At 40.4% G+C, this 17,460-nt stretch overlaps 1 protein-coding gene across 3 annotated transcripts in view; it reads left to right on the top strand.

Moving 5' to 3' along the window:
• The window catches only part of LOC115580272 (CUB and sushi domain-containing protein 1-like), a 419,751-nt gene that overhangs the window by 320,072 nt on the left and 82,219 nt on the right, over positions 1 to 17,460 (top strand). For all 3 annotated transcript variants that reach the window (XR_003983835.1, XM_030414457.1, XM_030414456.1), the window contains exons 32-34: positions 713 to 907; positions 16,221 to 16,337; positions 16,443 to 16,556. Coding sequence is in view for 2 of the 3 variants with exons in the window: in XM_030414457.1 (XP_030270317.1) it covers positions 713 to 907; positions 16,221 to 16,337; positions 16,443 to 16,556 (426 nt within the window). In the remaining variant the exon portion in view is untranslated. The remainder of the gene's footprint in view (positions 1 to 712; positions 908 to 16,220; positions 16,338 to 16,442; positions 16,557 to 17,460) is intronic.

The following is a 17,460-nucleotide window of genomic DNA, read 5'->3' as shown; positions in this document are numbered from 1 at the left end:
ATCTCCTTCTCTGTTGTCTGTCTCCTCATGCTGCCTCACACCTCATACCTCTGTACTTTTGTCATTAATTCACTACCTTTCATCTGCCATCTCTCTAATTAAAATACAACCTTAATCATCTCCCTGTTTCACTTCCATCTTGCCCTCCACCTTACTCTCTCTCTCTGTCTCTCTCTGTCTGTCGGTTTCCCTCTGTCAAGCGCAATATCTCATTGTTATTGGGTGATCACAGTAGAGCAAACAAGCTGGCCCAGTGCCAAGTCATAAAGAGTTTTTGACCATGGTCGACTTTTCATCTTTCACTCTTTATTTGTGTCATCTTCTTTCTCTCGACTCCTCTTATACTGTCATTTAGTCCTTCCTCTCCTATAAGCAAAAACACATAAGGAGCTAAGAAAGGATATTTAGTATGGCCTATATTAGGAGTCAACTAAAAGCAGCCAGTCGACCAAATTTGGCCCAAAATTGCCACCAAAATAGTGTAGCCCTTTAATGAAATCATATTCAGCTTTCTTTGGCTGTATAAAGGACATAGGCATGTTTTAGAGATCTACATCTGTAACTGTCAGTTATAACTATTTATTATATTTATTTACGTTTTTTGTGACAATTTAACATTAATACAAATCATTACAGGGCATTTTCCTGCGGCATGTTCCCGTTGCTGACATGGGATGAACTTACCAGATTTATTTCTCTTAAATCTCCTCAGAAAAACCAAGGGAGGCCTGTTTTGACCCTGGCAACATTATGAATGCCAGTCGGACAGGTTATGACTATAAACTGGGATCTCAGGTCTCCTACAACTGCCACCATGGCTACACAACAGTGGGCGGAGAAACCATTACCTGTGTCATGGGGAACGATGGGAAGCCGGTGTGGGACAAAGCTCTGCCATCTTGTAAAGGTAGGAGAGACACCCAAAGAATTGCATGCTTACAGGAGCATGCACATTGAATGTAGTAGAATGATCCATGAGTCCACTAATGTGAACATTATACCACTACATTGCAGTGTTACACCAGCTTTTACTATTAGCTCAGCAATATACCTATGGTTGAATTTACACATTTACTGCAATGTCACTAAAATGTAACATTTTTAAACTCTGTAAATTTTGAAATATAAAAAATGAATATTAAGGGGCAAAACATTTATTTGGTTTGATTATAGCCGAGGATCTCTGTTGCATGTCATGTCCCTCTTTCTCCTCCCATGTTGCCAGTCAGTTATTTTTCATGGTAGCATTGCAAAACAATGATGATTGATTTGCGATTGGTATGATGATGATCTGTGTGTGTATGTGTGTGTGCGTGCATGGGCGCGCGTGTACGTGCGTGCGTGCGTGCGTGCGTGCATGCTTGCGTGCGACAGAGAGAGTGCTATAGTGTTTGCCAGAGACAGAGAGTTTGTCAGGGATTGGAGGGCTGAACTGTCTCAGTGATTGACAGCTCAGAGAGCCAAGGAAGTGACACCTGCCAAACTGTCATTCAGAGTGTATGTGTGGGTGTGTATGTATGTGTGTGTATATGTGAAAGCTCTAAAGTGACAGGGACCTGGCATGGTGCCATGTGGGTAAAAGCCAAAGCCAAATAAGCCACAGAGCAAGGTGGCAGGACAAGTAAAGAATTTTAAAATGAGTACAGAGGAAACACACACGCACACACACACACACACACACACACACACACACACACACACACACACACACAGACAATATACACTTACTCATACCTCTTAACACTTTGAAAAAGGCTCCTGTGAAAGCTATGCTTAATAAAGTCTGAGAGACAGTGAAGAGGTGAAATTTGGGTAGGAGAGAATACAGATGAGATAATTGCACTCAGAATAGCTATTTGAGAACAGCAAGGAATAACAGACAGCAAGAAAAAAAAGCTCATCAAGTCATTTTATCTCATGTTCATTTTAAGATAAAATCAGGACTTGTTATCTTGAAATGTGTTACATTAACCAGCCACAAAAATAGAAATTTCACTTTAGTACTCCTCTGTTTAGCTGTGATTTTTTTTAACTCAAAGATGTGATGATCTATTTTGCAGTTGCATCAAACAAAACAAAACAACAAGGATTAATTTCTCTTAAAAGAAAATAACTTAGTTTTTTTATGCATTTTAAGATTTCCATATTTGAAGAAATGTCACTTGTTTTATTGTGAGATAAGAAAAAAAAACAGCTTCCTGTCTTGAATGTATTATCACTTTATTCAGTCCCCCACAAGTGCACTTCTAATTATTTTGCATGGCTTAGATTAGAAATCAGGAACTCAGTCATAACCAATCAAACTAGATGGACCAGTCATCTTGAGTCATCCCCACTTTATTAATGTCACATTCTCACATTCTTCCCTGCCACTCAGTTTTCACAGAGGCGGGGTTACCCTGGTAACTCAACGTTATTGGTCGAACCATGCAGCAGCCAGTTACTTGATCAATAAATAAGTTGATCACAACATTCCGTGTGGGGTTAGATGAAACGTTTCCACTAGGGATGGGGCCAGTTCAATCCAGTATCGGGTCCAATACCAATGGAATTCACAGATCGGAAATTTCCGATCCAGCCTGCGGAGATTTCCGATCCATGAGCCATGTCTGCGCTTTAACGTTGTCTCTTGAAATTACTCCACAAGTGATTCTTGCCGGCTAGTCTGCTAGCTGGCTGCAAACTGTGGAATGGATTTCCTGAACGGATGCGTTGCTTAATGAGGCACAGAGTTATGAGACACGCCCCCGTTCAGGAAATCCATTCCACAGTTTGCAGCCAGCTAGCAGGCTAGCATTGAGCAGGACTGTGACTAGCCAACATGTCCGCTGTGTAGAAATATTTTACACTGGAAACACGGCAAAGCAAGACAGCAAAATGCAATGTTTGCAAAGCTGTTATTCAGAGAGGCGGCAGCTCCCTCACACCATTAATGCAATTAAACACTTAAAAAAGCACCACGTGAAAGAGCACAAGGAATATTTAACCAGGGGGCAGAAAGACGAAGGGAGCTGTCAGGATTCCCTTCCGGAGTCATTCCAAAAGCAAGGTTAGCTCCCAGCAGACAACGTGAAAGCTAAAGGGATTACCGAGAAGTTGCTCAACTTCATCGTACTCGATGACCAACTGTTATCAGTGGTGGAAAATGCAGGATTTCGCAGCCTGATTGAACACTTGCAGCCACGTTATACACTACTCACAATAAGTTAGGGATATTGTTATTTACATGAGTGCTTTTCCTATTTGGTCTGAATTTTAATGAAATAAGTAAAAGTTCCCTTTGATATTACTAATAATGAATGAGAAGAAACACCATTTTCATTAGTTTAATATTTATTACCCCAATAATTTAGACAATAACAAGGATAGCCCCAAATAACAAAAATTGACAATGTCAGTAGCGGGTGTTTCCACCATTTGCTGCAATGACAGCTTGACAGCGACTTCTCATGCTCCTCACTAGCCTCATGATGTTGTTCTGAGGCAATGCGTTCCACTCCTCCACAAGTGCTACAAGCAGTTCTGCCAGGTCACGTGGGGGTGGGGTACGATCATCCAGTCTCTGCTTCAGCTGGTCCCAGATGTGCTCTATGGGGTTCAGGTGAGGGGACATTGCTGGCCATACCATATGAGGTACTCCGACTTCCTGAAGACGAGCTGTGACAATTCTGGCACGATGTGGTGGAGCATTATCATCCATGAACAGAAAGTTGGGGGTGTGACGGCGGAATTGGGGGATGACAATGGGTTCTATGATGTCTCTGAGGTAAGAACGTGCAGTGACTGAGCCATCTACAATAACCAAATCTGTTTTGCGCTGACTGGTGATGCCTGCCCAGACTGTTGCACCTCCTCCACCAAAGGGAACCCTGGGGACCATGTTGACCTTGGCGTAACGCTCACCTCGCCTTCTCCAGCAATGCTGACGACCAGTGTTGGGAAAGTTCACTTTCTACATGAACTAGTTCAAAGTTCAGTTTACAAACTTTAAAATTAACTAGTTCAGTTCATAGTTCATAATTCAAAATTTTGAACTAAGTTCACAGTTCCAAAAATGAACTAGTTCATAGTTCTTTTTTTTTCAATATGTTGATGCAAGCTATTATTTTTCTAAATTATTGCCACAGCCCACATAGAACCACAGACAGCTATTATTTTATCAGTTTTAACACTGAAACTGCAGCTCTCCCACAATATTCTGCAAAACCAGGTTGTCCAGCTGTGGCTGGGAGATGAAGACGGCGGAGCCGCTACTGTACACTGTTAACATGATTTGGGTGGTAGAGGACCTGTTTTGGCTCAGCGTTGCCATGTCTTTTGATTTTTTTATTCATTTGCACATACCTTGAAAGGCTCGCCGGATGCTTTAGTTCAATGTGCCGTTTCAGGTTTGTGGTACAGGATAGAGTACAAATTAAAAATTTAATAATACATAAATAAGTAAATAATAATAAAAAAAAGAAGAAGAAAGGGAAAAATAGAATAATCGATAAATAGATATTTCAGACAGTGGCTTCAGGGAAAAATTTTTCATTATGACTCAGTAAGGTATTACTTTTTTTGTTATTTAACAAAATCAGAGATTAAAGCAAAGAGCTCAGTTCCAGGAGAAAAAGGAGCACATTTAGGTAGTGATTTTGCTAATTTTTGTTTGTGAATGAAACATTTTGCATAAGATAACAAAGTTCATCATGTGTTCAAGAGCATTATCTTCTGGGTTAACATAGCAAATAACATGTTTATGGGTAAGAGAATGGACAGAGTTAGCAGCATCAAAACAACATCACTCCAAAACTTTTTAGATATATCACAGATGTGAAGCCTTCATTTGTTTTTGCCTCCATGCTTAGCACATTGATGATGCATGCGTGGTGCGACTCTGTGGAGGCTGGTGTTGCCAGTGTTCTGTCCGTTCAGGGCGAATTCATCTGTGTTCGTTAGGTAATGCCTCACTGCATGTTTGGTATGCAGCTGTTTCTGTCTGAACTAGTTAAGTTTCGTTTTGATCGAAAGTAAAGCGAGTTGCACAAAACTCTCGTCCAGCGTCCTTTTTATACACAACAGCCAGACTGGTGTGTTTTTCCGCTACATATTCAGGCCTGTTCATGGGATGTTTTAGCCGGTTTTCGCCTGGAAGGCTCAATGGAAATCTGGCACTGTCTTGAACGAAGTTCAACTGTGAGAACGCGCCGTTCACAAACGCCAGAATGACCGCGTTCACAATAATGTTCATCAGGCAGAATACAGTACGTTCAGTTCACGTTCGCCCAAAATATGAACGAGTTCATGAACGATCGTTCATTGAACGCGTTCAGGCACAACACTTCTGACGACCATCATTTCTGTGCAGGGTGACCCGACACTCATCAGTGAACAGGACGGTAGACCACTGCTGCATTGTCCAGGTCACATGGTCTTGTGCCCACTGCAAACGTTCACGGCGGTGTCTTGGTGTCAGTGGAGTCACCTGCAACGGTCGTCTGGTATTCAAGCCAAAGCGGTGGAGTCGGTTTTGAATGGTTTGTCTGGAAACCCCAGTACCCCTCACATCTTGTAACTGGGCCTGCAGCTGTGTGGCAGTTGCATAACGATGTCTGAGTGCATAGGTCCTTATGTACTGGTCATCGTTGTGGTCTGTCACTCGTGGGGCTCCACTCCTGCGTCTGTCACGAACTCTGCCAGTAGTTCTGTGTCTTGATGCAAGTCTGCTGATGACACTTTGAGACACACCAAGTTCACGAGCAACATCTGACTGCCTGCCACCGACCCGAAGGCGCGCTATGGCCAGGTGGCGCTGCTTGTCCGTTAAGTGACGTCGTGTGTTCATGGCTGTTTGAATGATGAACTTGGAATGACTTACTGACAATACCAGCTTTTTATACCCACAGAATGTTGAAATTGATGCCCCATTGAAAAGGGTTGTCTTTTAGTTTTTTGGTATTGGCCCCAATATGTAAGGCACACTGTACACAGTGAGACCATTACGTGGAAAACACAAAATGAGGTGCGTCTATCACCCCAATACAATTGCCTCCCTATCCCAAAACTCTCTGAAGTGAAACAAACACCGTATGTGAAATCCACTGAGTCTCTCACAATATCCCTTACTTATTGTGAGTAGTGTAGTTTACCATCCAGTAGATACTTATCAGAGACTGCGCTGCCTGAACTATACAACCGAGTGTCAACCAAGTCAGCTGACAAGGTAAAAGGAGTTCCAGCCCTAAGCTTTACTACAGATATTTGGACTTCAGATGTCTGCCCAATGTCGCTGATAAGCCTCATAAGTGCACTGGGTTGACTCAGATACACATGGCCTCTGCAGTGCGGTGCTTCAGGTAAAAAAGTGCAGGGGTTCACACAACGGAGCTACAATTGCAGCCTCCATTACAGAGATGTTAATCGCTGGGAGCTCCCTCTGGAAAAAGTGCAGGTCATTCTGCGGAACAATGCAAGTAATACAAAGGCTACGATGGAATAAATTAACAATAATGATAATAATAATATTAAAGCAAACAGAGCTCTGGTATCGGAATAGTATTGGTATTGGCAGATATCCAAATTCAGGCATCGGGATCGGATCGGAAGTGAAAAAATGTGGATCGGTGCATCCCTAGTTTCCACTGTGGGCAACATAGTGGAAACTGGGGATCAGTGCATCCCTAGTTACCCACAGTGGAAACTAGGGATGCACCGATCCCTAGTTTCCACTTTGGGTAACATAAAGATGGTGTGTTCATTAGCAAATAAGGGTGGCTGAAATGGATTCAGTGTAATATTTAGATGCTTCCAGCCCACAATAATGTATTTATGAACAGATGCCAAGTATTGACATTTTAGTCGCATTTTGAAGGCTACTAATGGAAGACCACATAATGCTCCTCTATCAAATAAAATGATCTCAAACTCTGAAAGGCCTTGAACTTCATCAAGCAATTAATTCATGTCCTTCTAGTGTAATTGATCTTGACATGATTTCCCACGAGGTGTGTTTCTTTCAGCTTTCATGGTATCATGGCACAAAACATGAATAAATTGCGTTTTTTAAGATCTAATACACATAATATATATATAAAAAAAATGATTTTAGCATAATACGACTGTCATTGACTCACGATTTGTTTTAGAGACTGTGTTGTACAGGCAGGTGATATAAACATTCTTGATTGACCCAAATTTGAAAAAAAGTTGCCTTAGTCATTGGATGAGTTGGTTCCTCTCAGTAACTCGGACCTGACTTTGATCCAGGCCCAGGCCTCTTCTGAGCCCCAGATACATGAGCTGATCTGTCGAGGCTGCTGTCACCTACACTATAGGAGAATTAACATAATCAAAGCAGAAGAATTTTACTAAATCCAGTCCTACCCAGTAATCTTGCTGCTTTTCTTCCCTCTGCTCATATTGTACACATTGGATTTTCTCACCACATAGTTAGGGAAGTTTCTCTGTCGGTCTGTCTCTCTATCTTTGGGCAGCTCCTGGGGCTTTTAGACCAAACTCATTAGACAGGGTGAGACCTCTTTAAATAATACATCTCCACTTACACTCCCTCTGTCTCCTCTCTTCTTCCTTTTCACCCCTCTAAACCACACATACACACACTTTCCTCTTTCCGTCCCTTCTCTTTCTTTTTCTCTGTAACTACTTCTCTCTCTTCCTGGTTTCTCATCCCCTCTCTCTCACTCATTCTCCCTTCGTCCCACCTCTTCTGTCTGTGTCTGATTTACTCTATATTTTTCTCTTGCCATTTCAGTTAGGCTCTCTCTCTCTTCTCTCTCTCTCTCCCGCATACACACACACATGCACACACACCTCCCATCTTAAACCGCTCTTTTATTGGTTTCCATGGTAACTAAGAGCTGGTGCGAGAAAGAAGGAATTCTCCGTGACTGTTGATAGGGTTGTGTGTTTGTGTGTGTGTGTGTGTGTGTGTGTGTGTGTATGAGGGAGAGGGAGAGAGAGAGAGAGAGCTATTACAGAGTGCCGCCTAGAGGCAGTATTCACACACAAGACCTCACACAAACACACACACACACACACCAAGTACAATTCACTACTCATGTTTATACAAGCAAACATACTTAAATAGTCAATCTTTGAATACAGTTTATATATGTTTGTGATATCGGTTAAAGAGGAACTTCACACTAGTTCTTTTCTCGTGCTGTTAGTGTATGAAGATTTTTCAGTCAAAACTCATACAAGGTTTAAAAACTGCTTTTTCTCTTCAAAATTTGGCTGTGTGTGTCTGCTTAGATTCCAGAATCATAAAGAAATAGGCAGGACAATGAGTTCTGTTACAGTACGCTACCATGCCAAGTGTAAGAAGTAGAACTCTGGCTAATGCTAGTACTAGTTTGTGTACCATACACAGTTGCTGGTTGCGGTAGTATTAGCCTGATAGGCAGCAGTGGAAAAGCACATCATACATGACCAAGATTTATTTCTCATGGCAGCAAGCACCACACATGGGGTCGCTGATAACTGTGTGGTAGTCAGAGCTTAACATGATATAAAGGGCTGACCAGCAGTACTGTTAACCAAGATAAACAGCTTAGCTATGGCTGTACATGTGCTGACAATGACCATAAACATACACACAACAGAGTCTCTTGTAGTAGAGCTTCCAGCTTAGCTACAAAACAAGTACCCTTGTAACTCTCACTTGCTCTCTCAAGGGTCATTGATGTAGTTCTAGTGACTTCCAACGCAAAGTTTGTAGCAAAAGCTACAAATCAGTAGGAACTGAATTTCATTGGACTGGTATGTTAACCTTTAAATAAATTGACTAGAATAAATTAGTAACTGAAAACAATATATTTTTTTAAGCAGCAGAATGCTGCGTATGACATGGCTGGGTTGTCGTAGTTTTGAAATTAATGTCATGTAGGGTTCCATTATTGCTTTCTTTACCATGTGGACTTTTAGATTCCAGGTAATTCCACACCTTCTCAATATTCAATAGTGTCACAGTTATTAATTGTTAATAATGAACACTGGCTTTTATTTGAGACTTGCCATTCAGCAGTCATCTTGGCCGTAACCTCACTTTTAAGGAACACAAGAACATAAAAAACTGCATGTATAGAATCACCAGTCAAATCTGATAAATATAGCTTAAAAAGTTAGGTGACTTTGGCCCAAAAACAAGGTTGTACTTCGTTGTACACACGCCCAATAAGCTCAATTAAGAGTATTGCAATGTGTTGCCATCAGCTCATCCCACCAGAGCACCTAAAAAAATCTAAATTTTATTTAGTTTTTCAATAATATCACCTTTTTTGGTGATTTTCTGGATTAGCGTGATATCCTCATCTTCCATGCTCATTAGAAGTCCATCTGCAGCCGCACCAAATCAGTTGAAATTCAATTCAATGTATGTTCGAGAACATAACAGGATGTGAGAGGATTTCCTCTTCGCCTAAGGTGTGGGGATGTGTTAGTGTTAGAACAGCTCAGAAAGTCATACGAGGGACAATTCTCTTCGCCTGAGATTTTTACAGGAGGGTAGATAGGATGACATTTACATTGAAATAAAAATGTCAAATGGTCACTGCCCTGGGAAAGGCATGATCAAAACAAACATCAGGGGGTCATTGATTTGGGAAGAAGTGATTAATGACTGTCATAAAAGCATATAACCCTTATTCTGTTGTATTTAAGTTGGAAACATTTGGAAGACTGGAGAGAACACTGGAGGTCTTCTCTCCATGCTGCATGTATGCAAGAGATCTGATCATCACACTGAGTCTAAAAATGCAGAGAATAAGCAACTCTCTACCTCAACAAGGAGAATTTCCCTTACAAAACTGTTATTGTTAATATCAATTGTGCACTCGTGTCAGTGCAACAAGATGATTCATATCTTCCCGATTTGACTGTAAAGATGATTGTCTTCTGGGACACGAGGTGGGATGTGCATCATACAACTGTCAGCTCTGGCATTATAGACTTTTCTATTCAAAATGCTTTAAGTGTTTAGTCTCTTCTCTTATACCATTTTTGTTTTTTTTTACTAAATATCTAGTATGTTTTCTTTGGTATTGTTTTCATGTTTTAGCAGTGGATATTATCCCTGCTTAACCTCATCTCTGAAGCTCATCATCATAACCTGAGGTTAAGGAGGTCTTCTGCTTCCACTACTACTAATGTAAAGACAATGTGTGTGTGACCTTGTGTTGATATAGGTTTGAAGGTTGCAGGATTGTTTAGAGGTTAACAATGTCACAGCAACTTTATAAAGAGAATATGTATAAAATATCTGGTTTCAGAGGTGAAGTTCTTTCACACACAACCATCATATTGTTACACACACACACACACGCTCACATTAAAGGACACACTATAAACCCGGATCTAGTTGGAATTAGGTCTTGTTATTTTGATAATTGTCAAATCCCAAACTGCACAGTAGTTTTACTGTTTACATATGCATATGCATAATGCAATCACTACTTTTCCTATCACACAAATCAGTTTCGTAATAAAAGGTACCGTAGAGCTGTGTTGCATATACGGTATTAAACAGTATATATATAGCATTTGCTCAAGAGTTTGTGGTTATTTACATTGTTGTGATAAATCTACTCTCTGAAAAGTTGAACTCACTAAAACTGTTCTGTTTACGTTTCTGTAAGAGCTCCTGGAAGACCCGCAACTCAACTTTAAAAGTTTAGGACATTTTAGAAGTCTTTTCCTGTACTCTCACTTCCACCCCAAAGCCCTGCTGTGCGTGAATGTGTAGTTGTATGAGAGGAAAAGGAAAATGAGATGCAGACAGTGAGAGGTAGGACTACAAAAGTGTTGTGTATGTGTGTGTGTTCTTGTGTATGTGTGTGGATGATCAAAGCGCGTGGATGTGTGAGAGAAAGAGAGTGACTTGCATAGCTTTTTTTTGCATTTATTTGTGTGTGTGTGTCAGAGGGTGTGAGTGATCAAAGCACATGTGTGTGAAGGCTTTTGATAAGGCTGACACCTGAGCCTAGAGCAGCACCACTGGGAAATTGTGGGTAGATCAAGACAAGACCTCTAGACCTAAGGGTTTGAATCCAGCAGCACAACGAGAATCAATCCGAAAAATATCAATCGATATCAGTGCACTGGATCAGTAGAAGTGGAAACAAAGAGGGTGATTACTCTGATGCTTTAGGAAACAAGAAGAAAGGAGGAAGGGATAGGAGTTGGGAGGAGGAGGACGACGAGTGGGTGGATGTACAACTGTCTAGCAAGGGAGTAGGAGTTTTGCTGTATTTTTCATTCTAGGCATGTTAATCAGTTTCACTGAGCAAGGCTTAACCAAGAACACGGGCCCAGACTTAATGTCCACACTCACAGTCTCAAAGACTTTGACATGTGTTCCTGATAAGTCCACATGAGCTCAGGGCTGTCCCACTGTGAAATCGGAAAGGGCTCTCTGGTGGACTTTTTAAAGCCCTTTATGTACGGTTTCCAGAAGACTGAACTGCTAAGGAACTGCCCATGGGGCTGTCCAAAATCATCACAAAAAAACAAAACATTAAGGGACCTGAAAGAATGTAAAAATGTTCATGGCAGCAATGACTGTTAATAGTTTTTTTAAGGTTTCATCAAGTGACGCATGATAAAGATCACTTGTTCCTCTCAATCTCTTTCTCTCCTATCTGTTTGCTCTCTACCAGCAACGTTATCTGCTTTTAAAAAGTCAGACAAAAAAACACACCTTGCGGTAGGATTTTTTCACCCACGATTCCCTTGTCATAACAGCAGGTGAGCTGCGTGTGAAAGAAGCTTGCTGTTAATTATGCAGGCGATCAAAACTAACAACGCAACAACCAGGTGCACCTCTCTCTGTCTGCATAGCATGTGTGATTGACAGTAGACAGGAGAGGAAGGGCAGGTTTCTCACTAGTTAATCAATCGTGGATGATGTTGTTCTCTTGGACGGATTGAAAAAAATAAAAGTAGGTCAATAAAATGCTTAAATATGTCGCCAGATATACTTTGGTGCCTGTTTATTCACCTGGGCAGTCCTTCAAAGTGAAGCATATGTGGGGGAAACACTGTTAAGGATAACATTCAGGCTATCATTCGTTTTTTCTTTTAATTGTGCGCAATTAATTTTATCAAACTACATGAAAAATCACATCATTGGCACCTTTGTGGCTTCAGACAGGCATTAGTTCAAAATATGTCATCTATTTCTCATATAGCATTTCAAACCTTCACACTCTCCTGTTCTCACGTTTTCACTGAACACAGAGGTGGTGATAATTAAAGTCTGTCAGGGATCACAGATGATACTGTGGGTGGACATTGGCACTGGGCTAAAGACGTACAGCACACACTGTAGCAAAACAAGACAGGAAGAGCAAGAGGCTAGAAGAGGTGAGAGAAGAGGCAATAAGAACATGCTATTGTGTTTGTGTGTGTGTGTTGCGAGGATGACATTGACAGATGTGCTTGCTGCTGCTGTTTTTTACTCATACACACCCCACACACATTCACAGACACTAATTTCATTGACCTCTGCTGGCCTAACCTGCAGTGTAAATGTGCACATGCCCACATACTGTTAGCACGCAAGGTTTATAACTCTCTTGGGGGTGCTGAAGATGGATCAAGCTACTGTTAGAGCTGCTTCTTGTGGGTCATGCAATGGTAGTAGGGATTAATAGGCTTTTTGAAATTGCGGTACGCCGATACCAGAGATCCCACACTGTGCTGTAGCTCATCACCCCATAATTCATTCAGTAAAGTTTTTATCCTGCTGCCTCTTTGTAAAGAGAAAGGAACTACTTTGTAGAGGGTGCTGCAGAACTGCCGTCTCAGTTTTAAAAAAAAAAAGCAAATGCCGCTACATTAATTTGATATATAGTTACCAAATAACACTGTTGCATATCAGTGGCTGTTCCATAGTACCACATTACAAGAAAATGTGTGTGTTTTTGTATGTCATCAATCAATCAAAGCCATCATCTCTTTTTAAAAAAAAATATATGTTTTTATAAATGTCACATAACAAAATCATAAAGGAAAAAAATGGAAAATAAATCTAAGCTTATTCAGATGCACAGCTATATCTTTGGTTGGACATTATTTTCACGCACAAATACACAATCACACACAAAGGCACACAGATCAAAAGCACTATATTTTTCCATTACATAACAAAGCCTTGGAGCCACAAGGGTCCAAGTGATATTTGGGGACAACATACATTTTCTGCTAAACTAAACAACTTTTGAGCCAAATGCAGCCAGTTGGATTTTTGTATTTATATATATTTTTTTAACACATAAGAATAACAGATTAGAGTTAGTGATACGATGCCAGCTTTGAGTGCAATTGGCAGTGCTCCCAGCAGCAAGGGGGGGAAAAAAATAAAGAAGAGGCACACGATTAAAATTTGAATGCTTCATTTCAACACGATGCCTCTAAATGATTGAGGCAACAAAGCAGATGAATGTGTTTGGGCAGTGCTGCCAGAAGTGATGCTTGCTATATTGTTACCTCAGCACATTAGCTACAGTGTATTCCGTTAGTATGAGTACACAGACGTTGTTGTGTTGTTTTGGCTTTGTGTCTTGGATCCTGGATCAAAGTGAAACAAAGAAAAGGATGTTAAAGTGCTGACCTTCAGTGGTTAATGTAGTGAACAATGACATTCAGACAAGACAATCAAGGGTTTTTTGTTTGTTTTTTATGGCCAAAACAGAGGAGTGCACCACTTTTGCCAGTTGAGTCACTCACTGTCAATGCAAGTGATCGTACTTTTCAGAAATAAAACGATAAGTGAAGCTGGCTGCAGCACAAGCCTGGCAGGGCATCACTGGGGAAGATACCAAGTGTATGCTGATATCTTTGGGCTTTAGACTTTAGACACTCACTAATTTATTTATTTTAACCTTTATTTATTCAGGGGATTTTCTCTGAGAGCTCAGCAGGAACACTATGATCACACAAACACAGTTGCATACACTTACACCTGGAAGCCACCCAGTACAACCACTGCCTGATCTGTTGGCCGCAGAACTCGAGGGACAAGGGCCTTGCTTAATAAAAGTAATGATGAAGGGAAAAGTATTTCTCATTTACTTTCTCCTCAGATTTATCCTGCAAGTCATGGTCGAATGAAAAAGTACATATCATGATTTAATTTAAGTTTCTTCTGGGTTGCTCAACACATTTTATTCTCCTGAAATCGAGGAAGTAGATTTAGAAATTGCTGCAATGACTTTAAAGTTCATCTAATGCGAATGTAAATACCCTCAAACATAAGTTGGATGTCAGCACTTAAACGTATTCATCCTTTTTTTCATTTCACATTCAATGCGCTGGAGGACAAAAATGTGTCACTGTCCGAATTTACTGCATATAGTGGCTATATCCATCAATTGTCTTTATCCGTTCATACTATTCAGGGCTGTAAGGCTTTCCCAGCATGCACTAGGTGAAAGGCAGTATACTCCCCAGACAGGCTGCCAATCTATCACAGGGCCAGCGCATACAGATAGAACACTCACATTCATGTCATTGGACAATTTACAGTCTTTCAATTCACCTAACATGTGCTGCTTAGTGGTTGGCACAAAGGTGAAAAGGCTCAGCCTACAAAGGGATTCCCTTACAAACCTACCTACAGTTGAGATCTTACCTTGCGCATGGTAGATTGAACCATTATGTATATCCCTTTGCAAATTTAAGCCACATTTACTGTGCCTACATAAAAGCACAGTGCAACGTTGCCTTTCATTCAATTTGAACTTACAATCTGTATGAAATGTGACCTGGTTAAAAAAAAGCAATAGCTGAACACCCAATACATGAGTAACTGCCTTTTAGAAGCCTTTTTTTGAGGAGCACTCAAAGGATACAGAGTAGGGTTGGATTGTCTGGGGTTTGTAAAGTCACAAGTTACCAAAATTCAAAAATATTTCCTTAGGCTGCAACTGAGAGTCATTACTGGACCTTGTATCATTCATAAAGAAATATATGTTTTAGATGATTTCCATAGGAGTCATCACAAGAGTTGATCACATATCTGAAAAACAACAATTATTTGATAGTAATTACTGATAAATGTTCCCTTTAACGTCAAAAAGATACTTTGTACAGCAAGCCTGCAAGGAAACTGGGCTGCCAGCCTGTTAAAATGCTACATGAGACAGGATTTCAGACTTCAGTTGTGATGAATATAACCATCACAAAACAGTGCCAGATTCAAGTGGCATATTAATTGCTTATTAAGATCTAATTAGATATTAAAAGGAAACTAATTTATATTGTATTCGTATTGGCAGACACTCTATGTTGTCCTTTCAATATTGAGCCATCTCCTAAATGATACATCCAATGGCACCTTAGAATCCCAGGTAACTGCAGCCATAATCAAATTTGTAACTGTCAAAAAAAAAATACTAAAGTGCATCTGTAACTCAGTGAGCATCAGTTTGGGATCAAATGAAATGACCATAGCACCATTAGCACGATGGTAATAGCGCACCCTCTTTGTTTAATGTCATTAAATTTTCATATATTGTCTTCATGTACTGCCTCCTTCTTTGTTTCTCAAAAGCTGTTTTTTATTTTGGAAGTAATTCAGTGAAGCTGCCTTGCACATTGTTAAATCGTATTTACACTTTGTCTGCTGAGTTTTCTATAGAATATATTGTAGATTAATTGAATTCTCTCTTTTCCCATCTCAGCCTTCTTTTAATACATCTGCACAAAGTTACACCTGCTCTTTAAAGGTGGATCATTTCACACATATGACCCTGGAAAATTGTGTGAACATTATTCAGTGCAGAGGGTTCACGCTTATATCTTCTTGGCAGTCACTCCCCCCAATGTATACGGATAAGGAAAAAAAGGGCACTTCAACATGGCTTTAATTAGCTTATAAATTTTGCTTTTGTGGTAGACATATTGATTTTAAGAGGTTTAAATGTATATTTAAAGAAATAGAATTTCCATTCTCTGCCTGGAGCAGGGCCTTTTTGTGTTGGGTTTGCATGTTTTCCCTGTTCTTGCGTGGGTGTTCTCTGGTTTCCCCCACCGTCAAAACATGTATATCAGTTTAACTCTCTGGTCGGTTCCCTGTATCTCAAGATGGTCCACAGTGGCCGTCCATGGTAACTGCACACTGCTACTGCTCCTCAGGGACAGGCTAAATGCAGAGTTTCGCTACACTGTACTTTGTATGATTGTCTGTGAAAGATTCTTCTTCTTCTTTCTTTCTGTAGCTCCATGTGGAGGACAGTATGGTGGCTCCGAAGGCGTTGTTTTGTCTCCTAACTATCCTCTAAACTACACCACCAGACAGACCTGTTCCTACTACATCACTGTGTCCCCACAGTTTGGTAAGTAATGAAATGATTACACCATGCATGCTTACAATGGATGCTGTGATTGAAACACCAACAAGAAAGCCATTAATGATCTTTATCTTTCGTCTTCTTCTTCAGTGGTGTTTGGTCAGTTTGCAGTTTTCCAGACAGCGATGAACGACTCAGTGGAGCTGTTTGATGGAGCCAATGAGAATGCTCGATTGCTCAGCTCTCTGGCTGGGTCACATTCAGGTAAGTTTCCTATTGGCTGATACACAATTTACATAACTTATCATGACACAGCATGACGTATTATCTTTGAAAATCCACCATTCAGTTCTGATGTTTAAAGTTTTCCCTTGTGTTCCTTGTTTTGTGCTCCTGAGCACATCTTTGAAAGAAGATAATAATGAAGTCGTCTGTAAGAAAGCAGCTCTTGGGGGCTATAGAACACTGCTCCAGTAGTCGTTATCACAATTTATTTGACAGTGATGTATTTGGCGAGAATCCATTATGGGTTATCTGTACAAGAAAGAATCAGCAGTGGAAAGCGTCTCACTGGGACTATACAACATACAGTTGCACTGATATACAACAACACAATCCTCCCTGGGAATGCTTATCCTTCAACTTCGAGTCATCCCAGATTGGCAACATTTTGAGTCACAACACAGTAATTCACTCTTTGTGGCACTGACAGAGACGGAAAGATGAGGCAAAGTCGATGCAGATGATATAGTATGAAGAAAGAAAAATTAAGAAATATTTATTAGCATAGGCGTTGGCAAAAATGTGCTCTTGTTTCCTCAGAGTTTCGTGTTCTTCTGTTGTGTGTGATGGCCAGGGGGCACGCTGCAGGGGAATCCCACAGGAATTGACATTTCATTGTTTTCTATAGAAATCAAGGCTTTTAAATATTTTCTCTGAAATGTTATTCTGTTGTGCGCATATAGAATCGTGAGTGGGACGAGACTGCAACTGCCAATAAAAATTGTCTTTCCAGTGTTGGAGTAAAGTTTCATGATAAAACTATCAATCCGAACAGACAAAACACAAACATGTCTAGATAGATATGATAGTTCCTGAGGGCATTTCTTTCTTTTTTACAACTACGGTGTATATTCCTACTTTTTTATGCACTATTTTTTTTTTTCTT

Source organism: Sparus aurata, chromosome 4 (genome assembly GCF_900880675.1).
Source record: "Sparus aurata chromosome 4, fSpaAur1.1, whole genome shotgun sequence".
NCBI classification, from domain to species: Eukaryota; Metazoa; Chordata; class Actinopteri; order Spariformes; family Sparidae; genus Sparus; species Sparus aurata.
This window is presented reverse-complemented; position numbering and strand designations above follow the sequence as displayed.